Below are 18524 nucleotides of genomic sequence, written 5' to 3' on the forward strand. Positions count from 1 at the left end.
CAGTGCCCACAGCTACCATGGCTAACCAGCTGGTCAGAGTGCCCATGTCTACCATGGCTATCCAGCTGGTCAGAATGCCCATGTCCACCATGGCTACCCTACTGGCCACAGTGCCCATAGCCATCATGGCTACCCAGCTGGTCAGAGTGCCCAACATCCACCTAGAGATATTAGGTGAAAGAAAGAACAGTCCATAGGGATGGGGAGAGGATGAGGATGCCCCAGGCTAGGAATGAAGACAGGGGCATGAGTGGAGGACAGGAGATGGATGCAGAATATACAGGCAAGCACCAAGCACTGTAGAGTAAGCATAGTCACCAATCCCTCTCTGGTCCAGTCTCACTTAACCTCTATCTGTGCCCTCTGTTTAAGGGCACAAGGCAGACCTGGCTCACTTCAGAGCAAGTTATTTTTCTTAGAATTAGTTTTGTATTTTGCTTTCATGTTTGGTTTTGGAGATAGGGTTTCTTTGTGTAGCCTTGGCTGTCGTAGAACTAGCTCTGCAAACCAGGCTGGCCTTGAACTCACAGAGATCCGCCTGCCTCTGCCTCCCAAGTGCTGGTATTAAAAGCATGCTTATTTAGTATTTTGCTACAAGGTCCTACTAGGCAGCTCAGGTTAGCCTCAAACTCACCATCCTCCTGCTTCAGTCTTCTGAGTTATGAGATGGCAGCTGTGTGACATCACTCCTGACTTCCCTAGTTGTTTCAGTGTGAGCTTGATACTTAATGGAATGTGTGCTGTTTGGTTGTTTGCTAAGTTTATGGATGGAAATTTCCTTAATGTCCAGAGGTTCTAGGCTCTGCTTCTAGGCTGTGCATTCCTGAGCAAGCTGCCTGAGTCCCACAAGCCTCTGTTTCCCCATCTTTAACATGGAAAGTGTGGCTTTCATAGGGCTGCTGCATAAGGAACAATGACAGGTCTGCTTAGCAAAGAAAGAGCATTTGACCTTCTGGGAAGGGAAACACATGGTGGCACCACTAGGGACATGCAACAGGGTGCCAATCACAAGTGGTCTTTATTCACAGTTCCTAGCAGGGATCTGTGACTTTTGGAAAGCTACTAAACCTCTCTGAATCTGTATTTTCACTGGGTTAAATGAGATAAAATTTCCAGTGGTTGGAGTGTAGTAGGTTCTGCAAAAAGTTTTCCAATCCTTTCCCTTTAAGATGTAAAGGGTCAGCTCAAAGCAGACCAGGGCCTAGAAACACTTTAACTTCTGGGCTCCAGCTATACCAGGGAAGGCAGGGCAGCACTAGGCTGGGCATGGCTGTATCCTGGAGCCCAGTGGTATCCTGAAGAGGTGGGGGCTCAAGAGTGGAGCAGAGACTTCATGGGAGGGACCAGAAGTACTGTCAGGGCCTGAAGGATCAGGGCACTACCCTGGAAATATTTACAAAGCAACATATCCCTTGAGGAGGAGGCCAGAGAGCCCGAGACACACACACACACACACACACACACACACACACACACACACACACACACACACTCACATATGCACGCACACTGTGGCCCGGCAGCCCTCTCCCTGTGGGATAAGGGGCCTTGGAAGGCCAGCGAAGGGAGGAAGGAATCAAGGGGACTGGAGAGAAGAGGCAGAGAAAAACTTCGCCGCAGGCAAACAGAAGAGGAGCACATACAAAGGCACAATTGACCCCAAATCCCTAGCTTTACAGGGTGGTGAGGGCCCCAGTTAGGGTTGGGAAAGTAAGATGAGGGGACAGATGAGCCTAGCTTGGCCTCTCCCACAAAGTCCCCCACATAGTCCATTGCCCTGTGCTATTTCAGCAATCCTGTCTCCTCCTAAAAGTGATTTCTTGCTGGACTTGCTCTGATACCCACATCTGTCCTGCTGTTATAGACATTAGTCCTACCAAGCTGCTCAAGGCCAGTGGAAGCAAGAGCAGAAGCATGAGATCCCGGTCTGCCAACCCCCAGGCCTATCCTCCTTCCCTTCTGCTCTGGGCTCCTGGTCCAGCTACACTCTACATTTGGCGAGTTCCAGGGAGCCTCTGCTGGGGCTCACACATTCCTCAGGCCCCACAGCATAATCCCTGTTTCCATGAAGAAAATAAGGAGACTATCTCACCCTATCTCTTCACCCCTGGCCACAGCAAAAGTGAAATTTGTCAAAGAGAGGCCAGCTGGATTTGGATACTCAACCCAGGAAGCTGGTCATTTGCTGTACACAGAGCCCTGGTGAATGCCAGAGCCCAGGGTGGCAGAGCTGGAGCCAGGGCAAACACCCTGTGGATCAGCTGGCTGCGAGGTATGGAGGAAGCCAGCCTGGCCTCTCCCACAGTCTTCCCCGTTTTCATGGGATTGTTCTGTCTGCCAAGACAGCTCTGTGTGTGACTTTTCCAGCTCCCACTGAGGGGGACAGAGAAGGCCAAGCAGGAAGCTGTGACCACAGGATAATTGAAGCTCCCAAGAGGCGTGGCCCTTGAAGACTGGGGGTGGGTGGGGAATCAAACGATGCAGAATTAAGTATGTGTGAAGGTTACTTACGTCGTGCAGAGGGTACGCGGCTGAGTATACGCCGTTGGCCAGAAGGCTGGTGATGCCTTAAAAACAGAGGTAGAGAGAAGTTAAGGACTGCTGCCCACATCTGGAAGTCAGAGCCATCACAGGGTGCTCCGGTTCACAGGGAGGATGCTGCTCAAAGCCAGACACACCAGGCTACCCAGAGCCCGGTCACCATCTTGGGGTTCTTCCCCGGGGTAGAACGCAGCAGGGCGAGTTAGCTATCCACTAGAGATGATTTCAACATGCTTGATTGGTAGGGTTAGGAAGACGCAGAGCACACCCCAAGAGGAAGTTCTGTCCCTGAGGAAGGAGGCAGGAGCAGTTCAGTCACCCCCAAACTTCGGATTCGCCAGTTACCCCCACCGGCCTGAGGGAGAGTCTGCAGATGGAAAGATGGCCTCCGAGCGGTCAGAGAAGCTGATCATGAGAAGATGGACGGATGGGAAATTGATGGTGTCAGGAAACACACATACAATTTGGAATTAGCTTGTAAGTTGATGGGAGAAGCGGAAGAGGAGGCCCCGCTCTTACCGTATTTCCCACACTTCCGCCGTTTACTTAGAAGGGCAGAGTCCTTCCTTCTTCCCTCTCCTTGCCCTGTTTACACATTGGCTATTAGTTACACAGAAGGGCCTGGAAGGGTCAAAGCTACATTTGGGGAAGTAAGCTGGTAGAGGCAAAGGGTTCACGGTCAAGTGCTCAGGGCCGAAGGAGGATGGCTGGGGCTTTGCTGGCTGGGCCCAGAGCCCACACCGGCATAGGAGAAATAAAAACAGTCACATTTACACCTGTCTGCTGCAGGGATGCTGTGCCTGTCTCCAGACCCTGCTAGTGAAGGTGGGGAGGAGAGAGAACCCAGGGATGGAGGAGATCTTGGAAAACTGCTCTGGTTTTGACATCCTTGGGACCAATGTCTTAGATCCTCGTCCCCCCAGACTTTCAGCTGTTGCCCCAGAACCCCCTGCAGGGCAGAGTGGCTTTCTAAGTGACCCCATGTGGGCCAACTTTTCTCAACAGCCTGTAAGCTGATTCTATGCAACGTGGCTCAAGAACCATCTCCTTGGATAGTGACCTGGAACAGCCAGGTGCACCGAGGGACACTTAGGAATCACAGCCAGAGGCAGCCAGAGCGCGTGACTGAAGCCAGGCTCAGAAGCAGAAAGTTTGCCTCACATGGAAAATGTATGTGGAGCTGGATCCTGGCCTGTGACCTCCTCACCCTTCCTAGCATGCACCCAGAGTGGAGCTGCCACAGGGCCTTGCTTGGGTTTGTGTGGCAGGCTTGCCAACCCTCTTTCCTAAGTCTTCTCTGTCCTCATCTGAGAGGCCTTCCCTGACCATGGCTCCCAATCACTCTAGCGTTCCCAGCCCCGTCTGTGTAACTGCATGCTAGCTTCTCTGTTTCCTTACCCTAGAACCCAAGTACCTGAGGGCAGCCCCTGGGACGAACAGGGGCTGTCAGGAGCCCATCACTAGTCGATAGAGGGTCACTAAGTGACTTCGTTGGTCAGTAGAGCTCCCAGGCCAGGTGCCACTATGAAGTGGGGTTACAAAGGCACCCTGATCTCTCTCTTCTACACAGAGGCAAGGGAACTAGAGAAGTTTAAGAAAAAAAAGGCCTGGGAACCAACCCAGCCCCTCTGCCTAAGGATCAAGCTAGAATAGGGGTTAGCTCCAGTCCAGCCTGCTCTACAGACCTTCATGGAAGCCACATTTAATTCTATGAACGGAACCTGATGATGCCTGGACTGGAGTCACGTACGCTTTCTACTTCTAGAGGCTTCGTCCCAGCTGTGCTCTGACAGTGGTAACTTGAACAACCCCCAAGTTCGCTTCCTCCTCCATTCACCCAGGGTGCAAGATAAGCTCATTCTAGTGGTCTACACTGTCTGCAAGGACCAGGCCAACGGGGACAGGGCTCCTGGGTTTCTGGCTGGGTCCCTAACTCCAATGAATCAAGATATGGAGTTGGACATCTCAAAGTGTCCCTGTGGCTACCTGTGGATCACACTAGTCAGGCTACATGCCGTCCCTGAGTCCTGGAAGAACCCTCCCCGCAGCCTGGCCTATTTCAGTCGGGTCACACAACAGCTTGGCCACTGTTCTCCTCGGGCTGCTATTTCCAACAGCCTTGAACTGGGCTGTGGTCCCCAAAGGACACCCCTGTCATTCTTTTTTGTTGAACTTATAATCAAAGAGGAATTTGGAACCATTTGTCTGTTTCTTTTTCATGGTTTAGGGTCTCTCTGCGGGAAGCTGGCCTTATACCAACAAGAGCCTTCAGCCAAGGGCACAGCACCTCTGGGTGTAAAGCGCCTGGCTATAAATCCACAGGGAACAGGACCCTGGCACGACTTTTCTGCCAGTTTCCCAGCCCTCTGTTCTGAAGCAACATAGGCTTAAATCAAATCTCTTTGAGGAAGCCCCAAGCCAGACACCCACCCCCCTGAGAGGGCTCAGAGGCAAGAAGGCCACTCAGAAGCAGCTGCTGACCTCAAATCCACAGAGTGTCCTTACCCATGCTATACTTGGCCTTGGTGCAGGTTGTTCTCTTCAGAATTTCATAGACCTAGCACAGAGGGAGGGACAGAAAGGGGGAGTGGTTACTCTGCTTCTCTGCCAGTCAAAGGCCACAGTCACGGGGCACCAGGAGGGTCCTGGGTTTGGGACTCTAGCAAGTAACTTCCAGGGGTAAGTGAAATAGGGGTCACAGAGAACCCTCTTTCTTCACGTCCTGGAGCAGGACTAACAAGGTGTTAGTCATGTGCAGTGGGCACATTCCTAGGAACCAAGGGGACAGGGGTGGCATGGGAGATACAATAGCCATCTTGGTGCCCTGCAGCAGCTCATTGCCCCTTTGTGGAAGCAAGAGCAGGAGCAGAGAGCTGGCATGCAGTTCTGTGTGGGTTAGATGCCCAGAGGGGGGCCAGGTGTGGCCGTGGATCTCAAGGCCCCAACCATACTGGGCACCAGGAGAGAAGCCCCATGGAGGGACCCCATCCCTCTTCATAGCTCACTGACTAATGAGATACTTTGCTTGGTGTTCTGAGGAGCCCTGGCTGACGAGTCTTGTTTGACTGGGGCTGCGTTAGGAGAGCATGTGCAAATTGCACCACCACCCCCGTGCCTCAATTTAACTCTGTGAAAAATGAGCTTAGAATAAATGACCATGATCTAATTAGTTTCATTTTATTTCATGTAGCCAGGGCTGACCTCAAACATATTTATTGTCAAGGACAACTTAAAACTTCTGCTCTTCCTGCTTTCCTCTCCTAAGGGCTGGCACTGCAGGTGTGCACCACATGTTTGGTTTATGGGGTGCTGGGGATCGAACCCTCCTGTCATCTAGGCAAACAGTCTACCAGCTGAGGCACAGGTGTAGCTCTGCCCATGATCCACAGGTGAGGAATTCTGAGCATGCTGATTACTCCTCAAACCCTGTACTGTGTTCACGCAGGCAAGACCAGTGACCCTCCACTGGCCTCTAGGCCTGCACCATCTGGCTCTGCCATTACATCTTTGGCTCCTCTGTCAGCAGCCCTAGCCTCTTGCTTTGAGTTCCCTCTTGCAGCCTCTGGTAAAAGCACTCACCCCCACAGTTCTAAGATGTCCCAGGATCACATTAGAAGGCCTGTGACATAGCTCTGTCCTATCCTGTCCTGTCTGTCATCCACCATCCGCCCTGCGATTGATGTTCTCAATACTTCCTCCCTCCCTCCAGGAGAGAGCACACTGTAGGTACTTAATAAATCCCTACTCAACTGCTCTCCAGGACCCTCTCTGTCACTCTGTATGTCGAACTGGTTAACCTGTCATGGCTTTCTGCTTATTCCACAACCACCTCCTGCTCTCCGCTCACACAGTCATGACAGCCACGACCCAACATCCATCCACCTCTACCACCCATGACCCCACATCCATCCATCTGTACTCTGGTGACCCCATGTCCGTCCACCTCCACCACCCATGACCCCATATCCATCCACCTCCACCATGTGACCCCACATCCATCCACCTTCACCACCTTTGACCCCACATCCATCCACCTCCACCATGTGACCCCACATCCATCCGCCTCCACCACCTTTGACCCCACATCCATCCTCCTCCACCACCATGTGACCCCACATCCACCTCCATCATGTGACCCCACATCCATCCGCCTCCACCACCCTTGACCCCACATCCATCCACCTCTACCACCATGTGACCCCACATCCATCCACCTCCACCACCATGTGACCCCACATCCATCCACCTCCACCATGTGACCCCACATCCATCCACCTCCGCCAGGTGACCCCACATCCACCCACCTCCACCAGGTGACCCCACATCCACCCACCTCCACCAGGTGACCCCACATCCATCCATCTCCACCACCATGTGACCCCACATCCATTCACCTCCACCACCCATGACCCCATATCCATCCACCTCCACCAGGTGACCCCACATCCACCCGCCTCCGCCAGGTGACCCCACATCCACCTCCACCACCATGTGCCCCCACATCCACCCACCTCCACCAGGTGACCCCACATCCACCCACCTCCACCAGGTGACCCCACATCCATCCACCTCCACCAGGTGACCCCACATCCACCTCTACCACCACACGACTCACATCCATCCATCTGCACCATGTGACTACACACACACACACGCCTTTCACCCCTTTCTCACAGCCAACCCTTGAGAGTAAACATAACTGAGTATATGAAACACCTTACCTGACAACCTTTTATGGCTCCCCACTGCCTACAGGCCCCACTGTTTAAAATCCCAGCGAGCACAAGAAGCTCTTGTCTCTCTAAAGCTGCTGGTCTCTGACTCCAAATAGCTTGTACATGAGCCACCCCAGTGCCAGGAGAGAAGTGGCCAGTGAGGAGGAAGAGGTTGTCACACCTTGGCCTAAACCATGAGATGAGACCTGACCAGCCATGCGGGTCTGCGAATCAGCAAATCCCTTTGGAACACAGAGGTGGTCTACACACTGGCCTCAGGGTATCTGGGAGGTAGTGTCTCTCCTTCCTTCCTCCAGCAGCAAAGAGAGTCATGGCTCTCCACCTCTGCTGTCCCTAGTGCCCTCTCTGGCTCAATGTAAATAGCAGCATTCACCCAGGGGAATCTCAGACCAAATAGTCCCACAGCTAATCACCAGGAAGAGATGTCAGAATTGTTCACAGCCCCTCCCACGTCAGGCACCTCCCCATAGCTAAAGTATGCTTGCAAAAGTTCTTCCAGAGGCATCGGACACCCTGGGAAACGTGCAAATCAAGGCACACACACACCGAAGCATGGGCACATAGATGTTACAGTGATGTGGGAGAGACACTGCGGGTCACACTGTAGGGGTTCTCGCAAGAAACAAAGGCCAAGGGGGGATATGGTTGCCCCTCAAACACACCAGTACCAGTTTAACCAGAGGCTATGTCTTTGCCCAAGTTTTTTGTTGCTTATTATCATGAAATTGAATCGTCAAACTTAATCAATAGTAGGAAGGCCAAATGGTTCAGCAGGTAAAGGTTCTTGCTGCCAAGTTTGACTGAGTTCAATCCCCAGAAGGAGAGGATCAGTTCCCTAGGGTTGTCCCCTGACCTCTACCACATGCACCATGGTACATGTACTCAGCACCCTCAAAAAGTAAGTTAATAAACACGCAAAAAATTAAAAGCACCAATGATAACAAGAGCACACTGCGCCACGGGACTGCTGATGGGGTGCTACCCTGCCCCTGGGGGGACAAACCAGAATCAGTCTTGTTCTGGCACAGTTTGAGAGCCTTCCTTACAGGTACAGGTAAGGAAAGAGGCAGCAGAGGGGAACACCTGCCTGGCCTGGGTCTGAGCCTCCTTCACCAACAGGACCTGTGCCACCTTCCTGCAGGGTGGCGGCTGCAAGAAGTTCCCTGTGCCAGGCAAACGGGCAGCTTCTCCTCAGCCCTGACTGTGACCCAGCCAGGCTGGATGCTCCAGGCATGAGAGAACAGAGCAGGCCTTAGCCGCCAGGCGGATTTCTTGTTTAGATAGGAGTTGGGTCCTGTGCCACGCACAGTCCCAGCTTGGCTGGCAGTCAAACTGGCAGCTGAAGGATAAACACTAAGCCAATGCCCTGAGTAGGGCAGGGTGGCCTGCATGGTCAGATTGCAACCTAGGCTGGCTGCACTGGCAAAGGCCTTGGGATGTTAAACTAATACATGTGCCAAGGCTGAGCTGCCTGGCCTGCTCAGACATCGCCGGCCAAGCCCCTTGCAAACTCTATCAGAATGGAGTGATCAGGGGGGTCTGCAGGCTTGGAGCTCGGCCTGGAGGTCCCCTCCCCCAGCTTCCTGCAGCTTACTCCTTTCTCACGCTCCTCCTCCAAACCGAGCAGCCAGGGCCTCCCTCCCCTGGGCCACCCACTGCCCTCCTGATTCATTATTCTAATTATTTTTGTCACAGGCAATTAGAGCCGGCTTCCACCCCGAGGAGTTCCGGAGAAATGAAATGATCACCAGGGTCCCCAGGGCACCCTCTGACGAGCAATTCCAGGACGCCTACTCACTATTGTGCTCCGGGTTTTGCTGTCGAAAAAGGAGTCCCTGTCAGTCAGGTCGAATCTGCAGGAACAGAAGAAGACAAGGCGATCGCTGCAGGCTCCCAGCTTGGGAACTCATCCTGTCTCTAATAACAGTGACCGTGAGAGGTCCGACTATCCTCATAGCAGGCACAGGTTCCCCTGTCCCCGGGCATGGTATTAGCTGATCTCATCAGCCCTGTGTGCTCTGAGACCACCATTGCTGGGAAGGCAACTGAGGGTACTCTCCAACTCTAGTTTGTCATTTTGTCTTGTTGAAGACAAAGTCTCATGTAGCCCAGGCTGGTCTTCAACTGGCTGTGTAGCTGAGGATGGCCTTGAAAGCCTCATCCCCCTGCCTCCACCTCCTCAGCACTGGGATAGAAGGTAGGCACGACCATGCTCAGCCAAGCCTGGTTTGGATGAAATTAAAATCCAGGCAGGCAGTCTTTCAAGTCCCAGTTTCAGTGTCAGGGGACAGGGACAGTGTCATCCCTCTACATGGTGGCTTCGGCTTTGAGGACACGCTCCCAGGAAATGGTTTGCATGCAGGTGTTCTGGGCCACACAGAGATAGTTTGAGGTTTCTAGGGCACAAGAATAGCTCTGAAGCCACCATTCCCTGGGATGCTTAGTAAGAACAGGGTGGAAATGAGCAGGATTTGGACAAAGGGTATGAACCTCTCATGCCCCTGAGCTGGCAGAGGTCGCACGGCAGTGTGTCCAGTCCACCAAAGACTGGCCAGTGGAGTCAGGGCAGCACATGGCTCCCCAAAAGCCACCACTATCTTTGCAAACCAAAGGCCTCTGTTCTGAGCTAAAGTGTGGGTGCATGCTCATTGCCCCCTGGACATCCTCGAGGCCACAGCACCCCAAAGGCACCTGCTCCTGGGCCTGGCCATCCAAACTGCCTGGGTATCTGGTACCCAAGCCCTTTCTCCCACTTCTGCCAGTGAGACGAGGCCTGGGGAGGCCTTGCAACTGTTCCACCTGAGCCAGGTGGCTATGTACCACTGCCCCTTGGGAACAGGGAGGATGGAAGGTTCCAGAACAGACCCAGCACTGCCAGGCAACACACTGCTGACTGTGAAGCCCCAGGGCCTTGGGACTCCCTTGAGGGAGGCTTCTTGATCAGTCCATTGCTGCCTCACCAGCTGCTCCATGGGCTGCTGAGGTTTCGTGACAAGGAACCAGGGCTCAGGGGACAAAGCTAGGTCTGTGTAGCCTAGACCTTTGCTCAAGCCAGGGCCCAGGCAGTTTTCCCTATGCATTACCAAGCCAAGCAAAGCTCCTTTATCGCCTTGCTCTGTGACCAGGGCCCTTAGACATTGCTTCCTCAGCCTCTTCTGGGCTGAGGAGTCACGAAGTACTATAAGAACACATTCCCCTGTGTGGGGGCAGCTGGGAATCAACCTGTTCTTCTGACTCACAGATGCTGCTTCTCCCGGGAAAAGGGGTAGGAGAGCCTCTTTGTAGTCTGTGGTCTGTGCTCAGCCACCTTGGGCTGGATGGGGTCTGTGATCTTCTGCAGAACCGAGTTGATGGTTTTCAGGAGACCTCGGGTCTCACTGATGTGGTACACCTGTGGGCAAGACCAGGCAGAGACATGAGCCCCTCTACTGCGTTCTGACTTCTGTAAAAGCTGGTAATGTTTCTTGTCAGCTTGATACAATTTAGAATCACCATGAAAACAAGCCTCTGGGCGTGTCTTGGAGGAAGTTTCTAGACTGGGCTGAGGTGGAAGACCCACCCTGAATGCGGATGGCATCATCCCATGGGCTGGGGGTCGCAGCCTGAACACAAGGAAGAAAGTGAGCTGAGCACCAGCGTTCCTCTCTCTGCTTTGTGCTCATGGATCAATGTGACCGGCCATCTCCCGCTCCTGCTCCATGCCTTCCACACCATTATGATCTGGGTCTCCCTAAACTGAAGCGAATAAATTCTTCCTTCATTAAGTAGCTTTGGTCAGGGTAATGTGTGAAGTAACTAAGTCTTCTTTTCTGTGATGGTCAGAAAAATACCACACAATGGTATAGTCCTTCCTGGGAACAGAGTGCCTGGGTAGCCGGCGGACCTCTATCTGCTGTTTCAGGCTTACTCAAAGGACCCAGCATTTTAGGAGAGTTGGGCCAAGAGCTCAATTATAACACATTCTAGAAAACATTTGCCCCAAATGTCTTTTTGTTTCCAAAGCTGTAATCCAAGCGGCTTCAGTGGATCTGAGAAGCCGCATTGAGCGTCTCCCTCCCACCCCACACATAAATATGGACTCTCAGCCCAGCTTCCCTGGCAGGCTGCTCTTCAGCCATAAAGTTTTCAGAGATTAAAAGGAAAAATCCCAGCAAGCTAGAAAATGTAATTAAATTGAATCTGATAAATTATCTGAGACCCCACAAGCATCAAAGAAGCAAGGCCTCAAACTGAACTATATTTGTTCAGGTCAAATTCCTGGGACAGAGTGGGCAGCTTTTTTGCCTGGACCTTCTCCTGGTGTCCCAGTGGGGTGGGGCCTTAAATGTTACTCTTTTCTTTTTTTAAGGCTGTGTGCGTGCCTGTGTGTTTATGTACATCTGTGTACAGGTACCTGAAAAGGCCAGAAGAGGGCACGGAATCCCCTGGAACTGACATTGCAGGCAGTTGTGAGCAGCCCTATGTGGTCCTGGCATCTGAAATCCAGTTCTCTCGCAAGAGCAGTCTGACTGCTAAGGTATCTATCTAGCCCTGGCCTAGAGTCTCTAAAGACCACCCTGGCAGGGATAGAGGCCTCATGGGGGAAAGGAAATATCTCCCCTCGCTCAGTGATTAGGAGTTTGTGGAGATGATTCTGCTTCGGGATGTCCTCAAACCAAGACTAGTATTTTGAAATATAAACATGCCTACCTACCTTCTTTGTGGGCATCTTCAGTTTCAAAAATTCAGCCTCCCTGCAGAGCACATGCCAGGGTGCATGGATCTTCACAAAGCCGACACCGTGGATTTTGGTCTACAGAGAGAAAAAGGGCTGGTGGTCAGGGTGTTTGGCAGCTATGACCCCTTTCACCTTGATACCCAGTTGTGACTGATCAGGTGTGTCTGCCTTTGCTTGGCACCAGCCATGTCCTGACAATACTCACCATGGCTAGGCACCTTTCTCTTCTCTCTTTTTTGAGACAGGGTTTCACTGTGTAGTCCCAACTGTCCTGGATCTGGAACTCACTCTGTAGACCAGGCTGGCTTCTAACTCTGCCTGTGCAGAGATTCGCCTGCCTGTGCCTCCCAAGTGCTGGGATTAAAGGGGTGTGCCACCACCATCGGGTGCTAGGAACCTTTCTTACACACAGCACTCTATGCAAGAATCCAGGGGTTCTCTGATCACAGCCAGGAGGGAGCTTAGGGGTCTAAAACACTTAGGAAGTTTTCAGGAATTAAGTGAGAGCCCCCCCCCCCAAAGCCTGGTAACAACAGAGGACCATTCCTGATTCCAGGTCCACAGCCCTCAGCCGTGACTTGGGGCTCTCAGGGCTCACTGGACAGAAGCTCCTGTGGGGGTCATGCAGTTCTCTCTCTGACGGTAGCCTAACTCCAGCATCCCTACAGATCTATGACTGTTATCCTTAAAGAGGCTGACACAGGGACACCAAGGGTTCAAGTCCAGGTCCCCCTGCGGTGCTGCTTTGACTTGAGACAAGTGTAATGGCTCGTTTTGTCAGTTTGACACAATCTAACTTCATGCTGACCTGTGGACATGTTTCTGTAATAGACTGTCTTGATGAATAGGAAGGCCTGCCCACTGTGGATGGCACCATTCCCTGGGCCTGGGATCCTAGGTTGTATATGAGTAGGAAAGCACACATATATTAACTCATTGTTCTGACTGTGGGTGTGATGTGGCCAGTTGCTTCAAGTTCCTGCTGCCAATTCAGACCCAAGCTGTGCTTCCCCAATGGCAGAAGTGCCACACCTGGTTCCTTGGAAAGGGGCCTTTGTCAAGGGACAGGTATCTACATAGTCACACAAACATGCAGGACCTTGCCCAGAGCTTTCACAAGACCTTTCATGGCAGACTGGAGCTCAGCCCCAAGTGTCTACAGAACTCTCTGGCCCACAATTCTGAGACCTGAAGGGGCTTGCCATGAGGTACGGAGCAGCCAGTGTGACCTGCCTCCTCTGTGCCCAGGATCACAGGCTGAGTGAGTGGCCCAGACCACAGGTGTGCCACGGGCTAATGGCCAAAACCTAACAGTCCAATGTCATCTGAGGATGACTTATAAGAAAAAAAATTCTGGGACGGTGAGTGGGATTGTTTCTGAGGCTAGTCTGCTATCCTGGGCTACATGGTGAGTTTCACCCAATCAATCAATCAATCAATCAATCAATCAATCAAACTAATCAAGCATCTGAGACAGGTGAAGTAAACACATTTGTCTAGACCTAAAGTCACAAAGTTGGTGCCTCTAGGAGCTGACACTGCAGAGCAGAGCACCTGGTGGGAAGAGGTAGACCATGATGGGGACGTGACAAAGGTTGGGGACACGCTTGCCTGATGTGCATGAGGCCCTGGGATCAAGCCCCAGTACCCCATAAACTGGGTGGAGTGTTGGTGTGCCTGTAATATCAGCACTCCAGAGGTGGAGGCAGAAGAGTCAGAAGTTCAAAGTCATTCTCAGCCACTTAGGGAATGCCAGGCAAGGCTGGGCTAATCGAGACTTTGTCACAGATAAGCATGATAGTTCAGGCCAGAGCCCAGGGATAGACGGCTTTGGCTACAGGCTTGGTCTTCTCCTTTGAAGAGACAGATATCATCCCAGGACAGAGAAAGCACCCCAGATAGGATAGAAATCCATGGTCCTTCTGCTGCCCCCTGGTATAGATGGGATGCGTTTGGGAGACCTGTGTGGTCTATGGCAAGTGTCTTAACCTCTCTTGACCCTGTTCCCTCATCTATAAGGCACGTGATATGAGGTCTGGTTTGCAGACAAAAGTCCTCTGGTACCCTTAGCAGTTGAGCCTCAGCCTTGGGTCCACAGGCAAAGTCAACACAAGGGACTGAAGCAGCTGAGTACAGCTTCAGCCTGGCTCCAAGGCAAGCTAGGCCACTCCTGCTTTGGCCAGCCCTGTCACAGAGTCCCCAGCCCCAGTGACTCACAGGCTGATGTCATGGGACACCCCTGAGTCAGGGGGAAATGTCTGTTGTGGCTCACAAGTGGTGGAGGCTAGCTTTTCCACTATAGACCAAGATTAATCTCTCTGTAGTGTTCGCCCGCACGCTAAGACCCAAAATATTCTTTGCAGTCCCAGCATCCCTGGGAAAGCAGGCCCTGCTGACGTGAGTGCCCGGGTCTTTCCCAAGGAAACATCTGGTTGGTGAAGGGGTCGTGGGACCCATTTAGCAAAAATACACTAAGATGTTTTTAAAAATGTGGTACCCAGCCTGACCACAGCCCTCCCGCAGTAGGAGGAGCTTGGGGGATGGCCAGGTCCTTCAGTCATAGCCAAAGGCTGCGAAAGACTAAGTTCTGTCCCTACTCCTGATCACTGTGCTGAGACTTTTGAAACCACAAACTTACGGACATAAGACCCCAGGGACGGCACAATCTAGCTAGACTACAGGGATCCGTGAAGGGACAGGTCCCCAAGAAGTCCCCTGCTAGAAGATGTGGGGAGGATTAGGTCAGGCCACCTAGCTCCATATGGCGCGCAGTTGAGGAGTTAGGTTTCTATCCTGAGCCCCGAATGAAAGGACTCCGACTTTACTAGAACTGGTTCCAGGACATTCAGCATTTGAAAGATTGAAGTAGAAGAACTGTTATGAGTTCAAAAGGTGTCCCATGATGCCAGCCTGGGTTACATAGTGACTTCCAGGCTAGCCTAAACTATAGTGTGAAACTGTCTCAAAAATTAACAAACAAACAAACAAACACAAAAGAAAAGTAAACTAGATCTTTGACCACACAGGTGGTACATGTCTGTAACCCCAGACAGGAAGGAGAATCAGGAGTTCAAAGCAGCTTCACCTACATAGCAAGGTCAAAGCTAGCCATGAGACCCTGTCTCAAAACAGAAGGAAAAATAAGGGGGCAGGGATGAAAAAACAACAACAAGAAAACAACAAAAATCAAAACAACAACAACAAAAACAAAAACAAAGTTGCAGAGGTCCCACGAAGGGTTCATGTGGCTGAGACAGCACCTCACCCTTGTGCCTGAAGCCCTATGTAGCAGCAGTCAAGGCAATGCCCAACCACACCTCCCATCTGTCCGATGCCCTGATTCCCACCTGGTTTTCCCCACTGGCAATGGCTGCCTCAATAGGTGTGAGCTTGAGACCTATGGCTCTGCTCCAGTGTGCACCTAGGATGGCTGACTGCCCAGGGCACAGCGTATTCAGTGAGTGATTGACAGAGGAAAGGGAGCAGCCAGTCTGTAGTAAGTGCCTACTGTGTACCAGATGGAGACAGCTTTAGCATCTGGCCCAGTCCCACCTTCTCGCAGACCTTCTGATCAGCCTCAGTGTACCCTTATAGCTAGTGAGAGGCTGGGAAGATCTGTAGACACTTGATCCAGATGTTTGAACAGCAGGTGTGGCATGGGAACCCAATCTGGTGCTCACTTGCCATGCTCACTGTGTTCCTCCACCCACACAGCTCCCAGAGGGTGAGGCACAGTCCCCAGGGTTGGAATATGTTGCCACTAGTGTGGGCCTGGGTGGGGAAGGGTTGCCCGCTAACTGGCATGCCCACAGTAATGGGTACTGGAGCCATGTTCACAGTGTGAGGGAGACCTGGAGTCCATGGCAAGAATGGGTTGGTGCCTACCCACCCTTAGGGGAATGTCCTCTTAACTCTAGCCTCAGATTTGAGCCTCGGGATCTGTGGAGCCATGAACTGGTTCTCAGGGATGGACAGCCTCACTTGCCATTTGCCAAGAATCTGTCAGGGACAGGCCTTGGGTGTGTTTCTCTCCAGCCCCATGCCTGAAGCCTGCTGGATAACAGAGAAATCAGCAGACAGATCCTGTCACACCTTTGCTGCCATTTAAGGTGGAGCCACCCTTCCCCCACCCCACTAGGGCAATCCTCCATGGAAAACAAAACAAAACAAAACAAAAATGCTGGCTACAATTAGAAAAAAAATGATTAATGCACTGCCTTCAAGATTCTGCAGAGCTGGTACCAGGGCAGGGAGCTGCAAGGCATGCCATGACAGCGAATGAAGATCCAATGAGGACACTAGAACCATGTCTTCAGAGGGTGTGGTAGGAACTAGGCCCGGCTTGAGCTGGCTTCAACAGCCACTCAGCCATGGTGGGAAGGAACACGCTAGGGACCCTCCCATGAAGACTAGATCCCCTTTCATGAGTCCCACAAAGGAACAGTCGCTTTCTTCTGACCCCAGGACAGGAGGTTGGTGGATGCTGAAGAGCTTGAGGGTACAGGAGAATTTACACCCCGGGATTGGGCAGACACCACCAAACAACCCCACACTCTCATGAGCATGCTTGCTACTCTGAGTCACCCTACAGAGCTTGGAGAAAGAAGAGGAAGAAGAAAGAGGAGTAAAACCACCTGTGAAGGTGCGATGGCTTCGCCTGTGGCCGTGGCCAGGGACAATTCCTACCATAGTCGGCTCAGGCCCTGGGACCCTGAACAGTGCTTCAGGAAGTCCTTGATGGGCACATAGACAGCTGAGCCCACTGGGCGTAAACAACCCAGGGATACGGCTGGAGAGAACCAACAAGTGACAGAGACAGAAGCCAGTGCTCTTGGCTAGCGAGCGTGAGCTCATTAGATGGATGACAGACAGGTCAGGCCCGCTCACCTCAATTAAAGACATAAACTTCAGGACAGGAAGGCCTGCAAAGGGCAGGAAACTATTAAAAACTGACGCAGCCGGCTTGAGAATAAACCAAACAGAACTTCCAGAAATTAAAAAGACTCGTACTGAGAAAAAAATCCTGACACGGTGTTGGCAAACAGCGTCCACAAAGAAAGCAGGGTTAGAGGATTGGTGTGGTCTAGAGGAATCCCAGAGAGCTTGGGGACATTGGCTCACTCCCACAGGGCACTCATGGGCTGTGGCCTACCTCAAGCTAACAGCTGCCGGCAGGGTACCTGTCAGGCTCCTGCAGGCCTGGCCAAAGAGAGGACTTCAGATGGCAGCCACAATGGGACAGGGTTTACATGAAGCCACCTGCCTCCCCCTGGCCAGGGTGAGCTTCCCAGGGTGGGAAGGGCTGGGGAGATGGTTCAGTCAGGAAGTGCTTACAAGCAGGCTGGAGGACCTGCATTTGATCACTGGAGCACATAGTGTCAAGCATAGTGGCCTAACCACTTGTAATTCCAGTGCTACAAAGGCGGGTGCCCAGCCAGTGTAGCCCGATCAGTTAGCCAAGGTGTTAAGGAACAAAGGGAGAAGAACAACAGCTAAAGTTGTCTTCTGGCCTTCACACACACACGCACACAAACATAAGCTGTGCATACGCATGAATGCGCAATCCACACATCCAGAATTCATGGCCAAAGAAGCATGTTTCCACAGAACGAATCAAACTAGAGGGACAACAGTCCACGCTGCTTTGAGCCTCAGAGTAGCGCCATGGGGGCATGGGCCTTCAGGGACCAAAGAGAGCAACACGTGGCAGAATTGGGAGTTACAAGTCTATCCAGCCTGGAGCATGCAAGAGCCCATGGGTCTCTCGGGGGAGACCATGGGGAAATGGTGCATGTATTAGGGTGAACAGATCAAAGGCAGGGGTCTTCAGTTGTGGAGCCCAGAGTTAAGATCAGAGGTAAGTTAGACTTACCCCCCCACACTCTGCCAGGAAACCCACGGGGTGAGGGTAGGGGCAGCTTGCTTCCAGGCCTATGAATCCCATGAACTGGCCAACAGCCTCATCTCATGAAGGCGCCCAGGGCTGAAGCACCCCCTACATACACACACACACACACACACACACACACACACACACACACACACACACACAGTGCTGAGCCCCCCATCGGCCTACAATCACGGAGACAGCTGGAAATGGATGCTCCTGCCTCTACCCATACCCTGGGGCCATGGCCACCCTGCCCTTCTCAAGAACATGAGTCCTGATCCTGCTTGGTGGCGATAGGGTGAGGCCACTGTTGCTGCCCAGACCTTGAGAGCTGTGGAAAGCACTTCTTACCGCGTGCCAGGTCTGGCGTTCCTCTCCTAGCCCCACCCACCACTCATGAGTAAAGTCTCTCTACCACCCCATTTAACAGATGGGGAAAACTGAGACAAAGAAAGGGGAAGCCACCTGATCCAAGAAATGGCTAGTTCTATCTAACTCCATTCCACACTTCAGAGGCTGCGTCGCCCCCACACTGAGTGACCCCCAGCTTGGCATGAACACAGCGGCAGGAGATCAAACAGGCACTGATGAGATTCTGGGTTCACAGTCTTGGAGGATCTGCCAAAGCCAGGGTCAAGTG

General features: G+C 52.3%; 1 protein-coding gene across 2 annotated transcripts in view; it reads right to left on the reverse strand.

The window, feature by feature from the left end:
• Ano1 (anoctamin 1) overlaps positions 1-18524 on the reverse strand; it is a 151111-nt gene that overhangs the window by 60773 nt on the left and 71814 nt on the right. The window contains exons 4-9 of one of the 2 annotated variants that reach the window (XM_026781689.1): positions 11971-12069; positions 10517-10668; positions 9076-9130; positions 5047-5098; positions 3061-3126; positions 2512-2567 (exon numbers count right to left, since the gene is read on the reverse strand). In XM_026781689.1, coding sequence (XP_026637490.1) covers positions 2512-2567; positions 3061-3126; positions 5047-5098; positions 9076-9130; positions 10517-10668; positions 11971-12069 — 480 coding nt within the window. The remainder of the gene's footprint in view (positions 1-2511; positions 2568-3060; positions 3127-5046; positions 5099-9075; positions 9131-10516; positions 10669-11970; positions 12070-18524) is intronic. The other variant, XM_013347975.2, reaches the window with a different exon arrangement.

The sequence above is a fragment of the Microtus ochrogaster genome, chromosome 8 (assembly GCF_000317375.1).
Source record: "Microtus ochrogaster isolate Prairie Vole_2 chromosome 8, MicOch1.0, whole genome shotgun sequence".
Taxonomy (NCBI): domain Eukaryota; kingdom Metazoa; phylum Chordata; class Mammalia; order Rodentia; family Cricetidae; genus Microtus; species Microtus ochrogaster.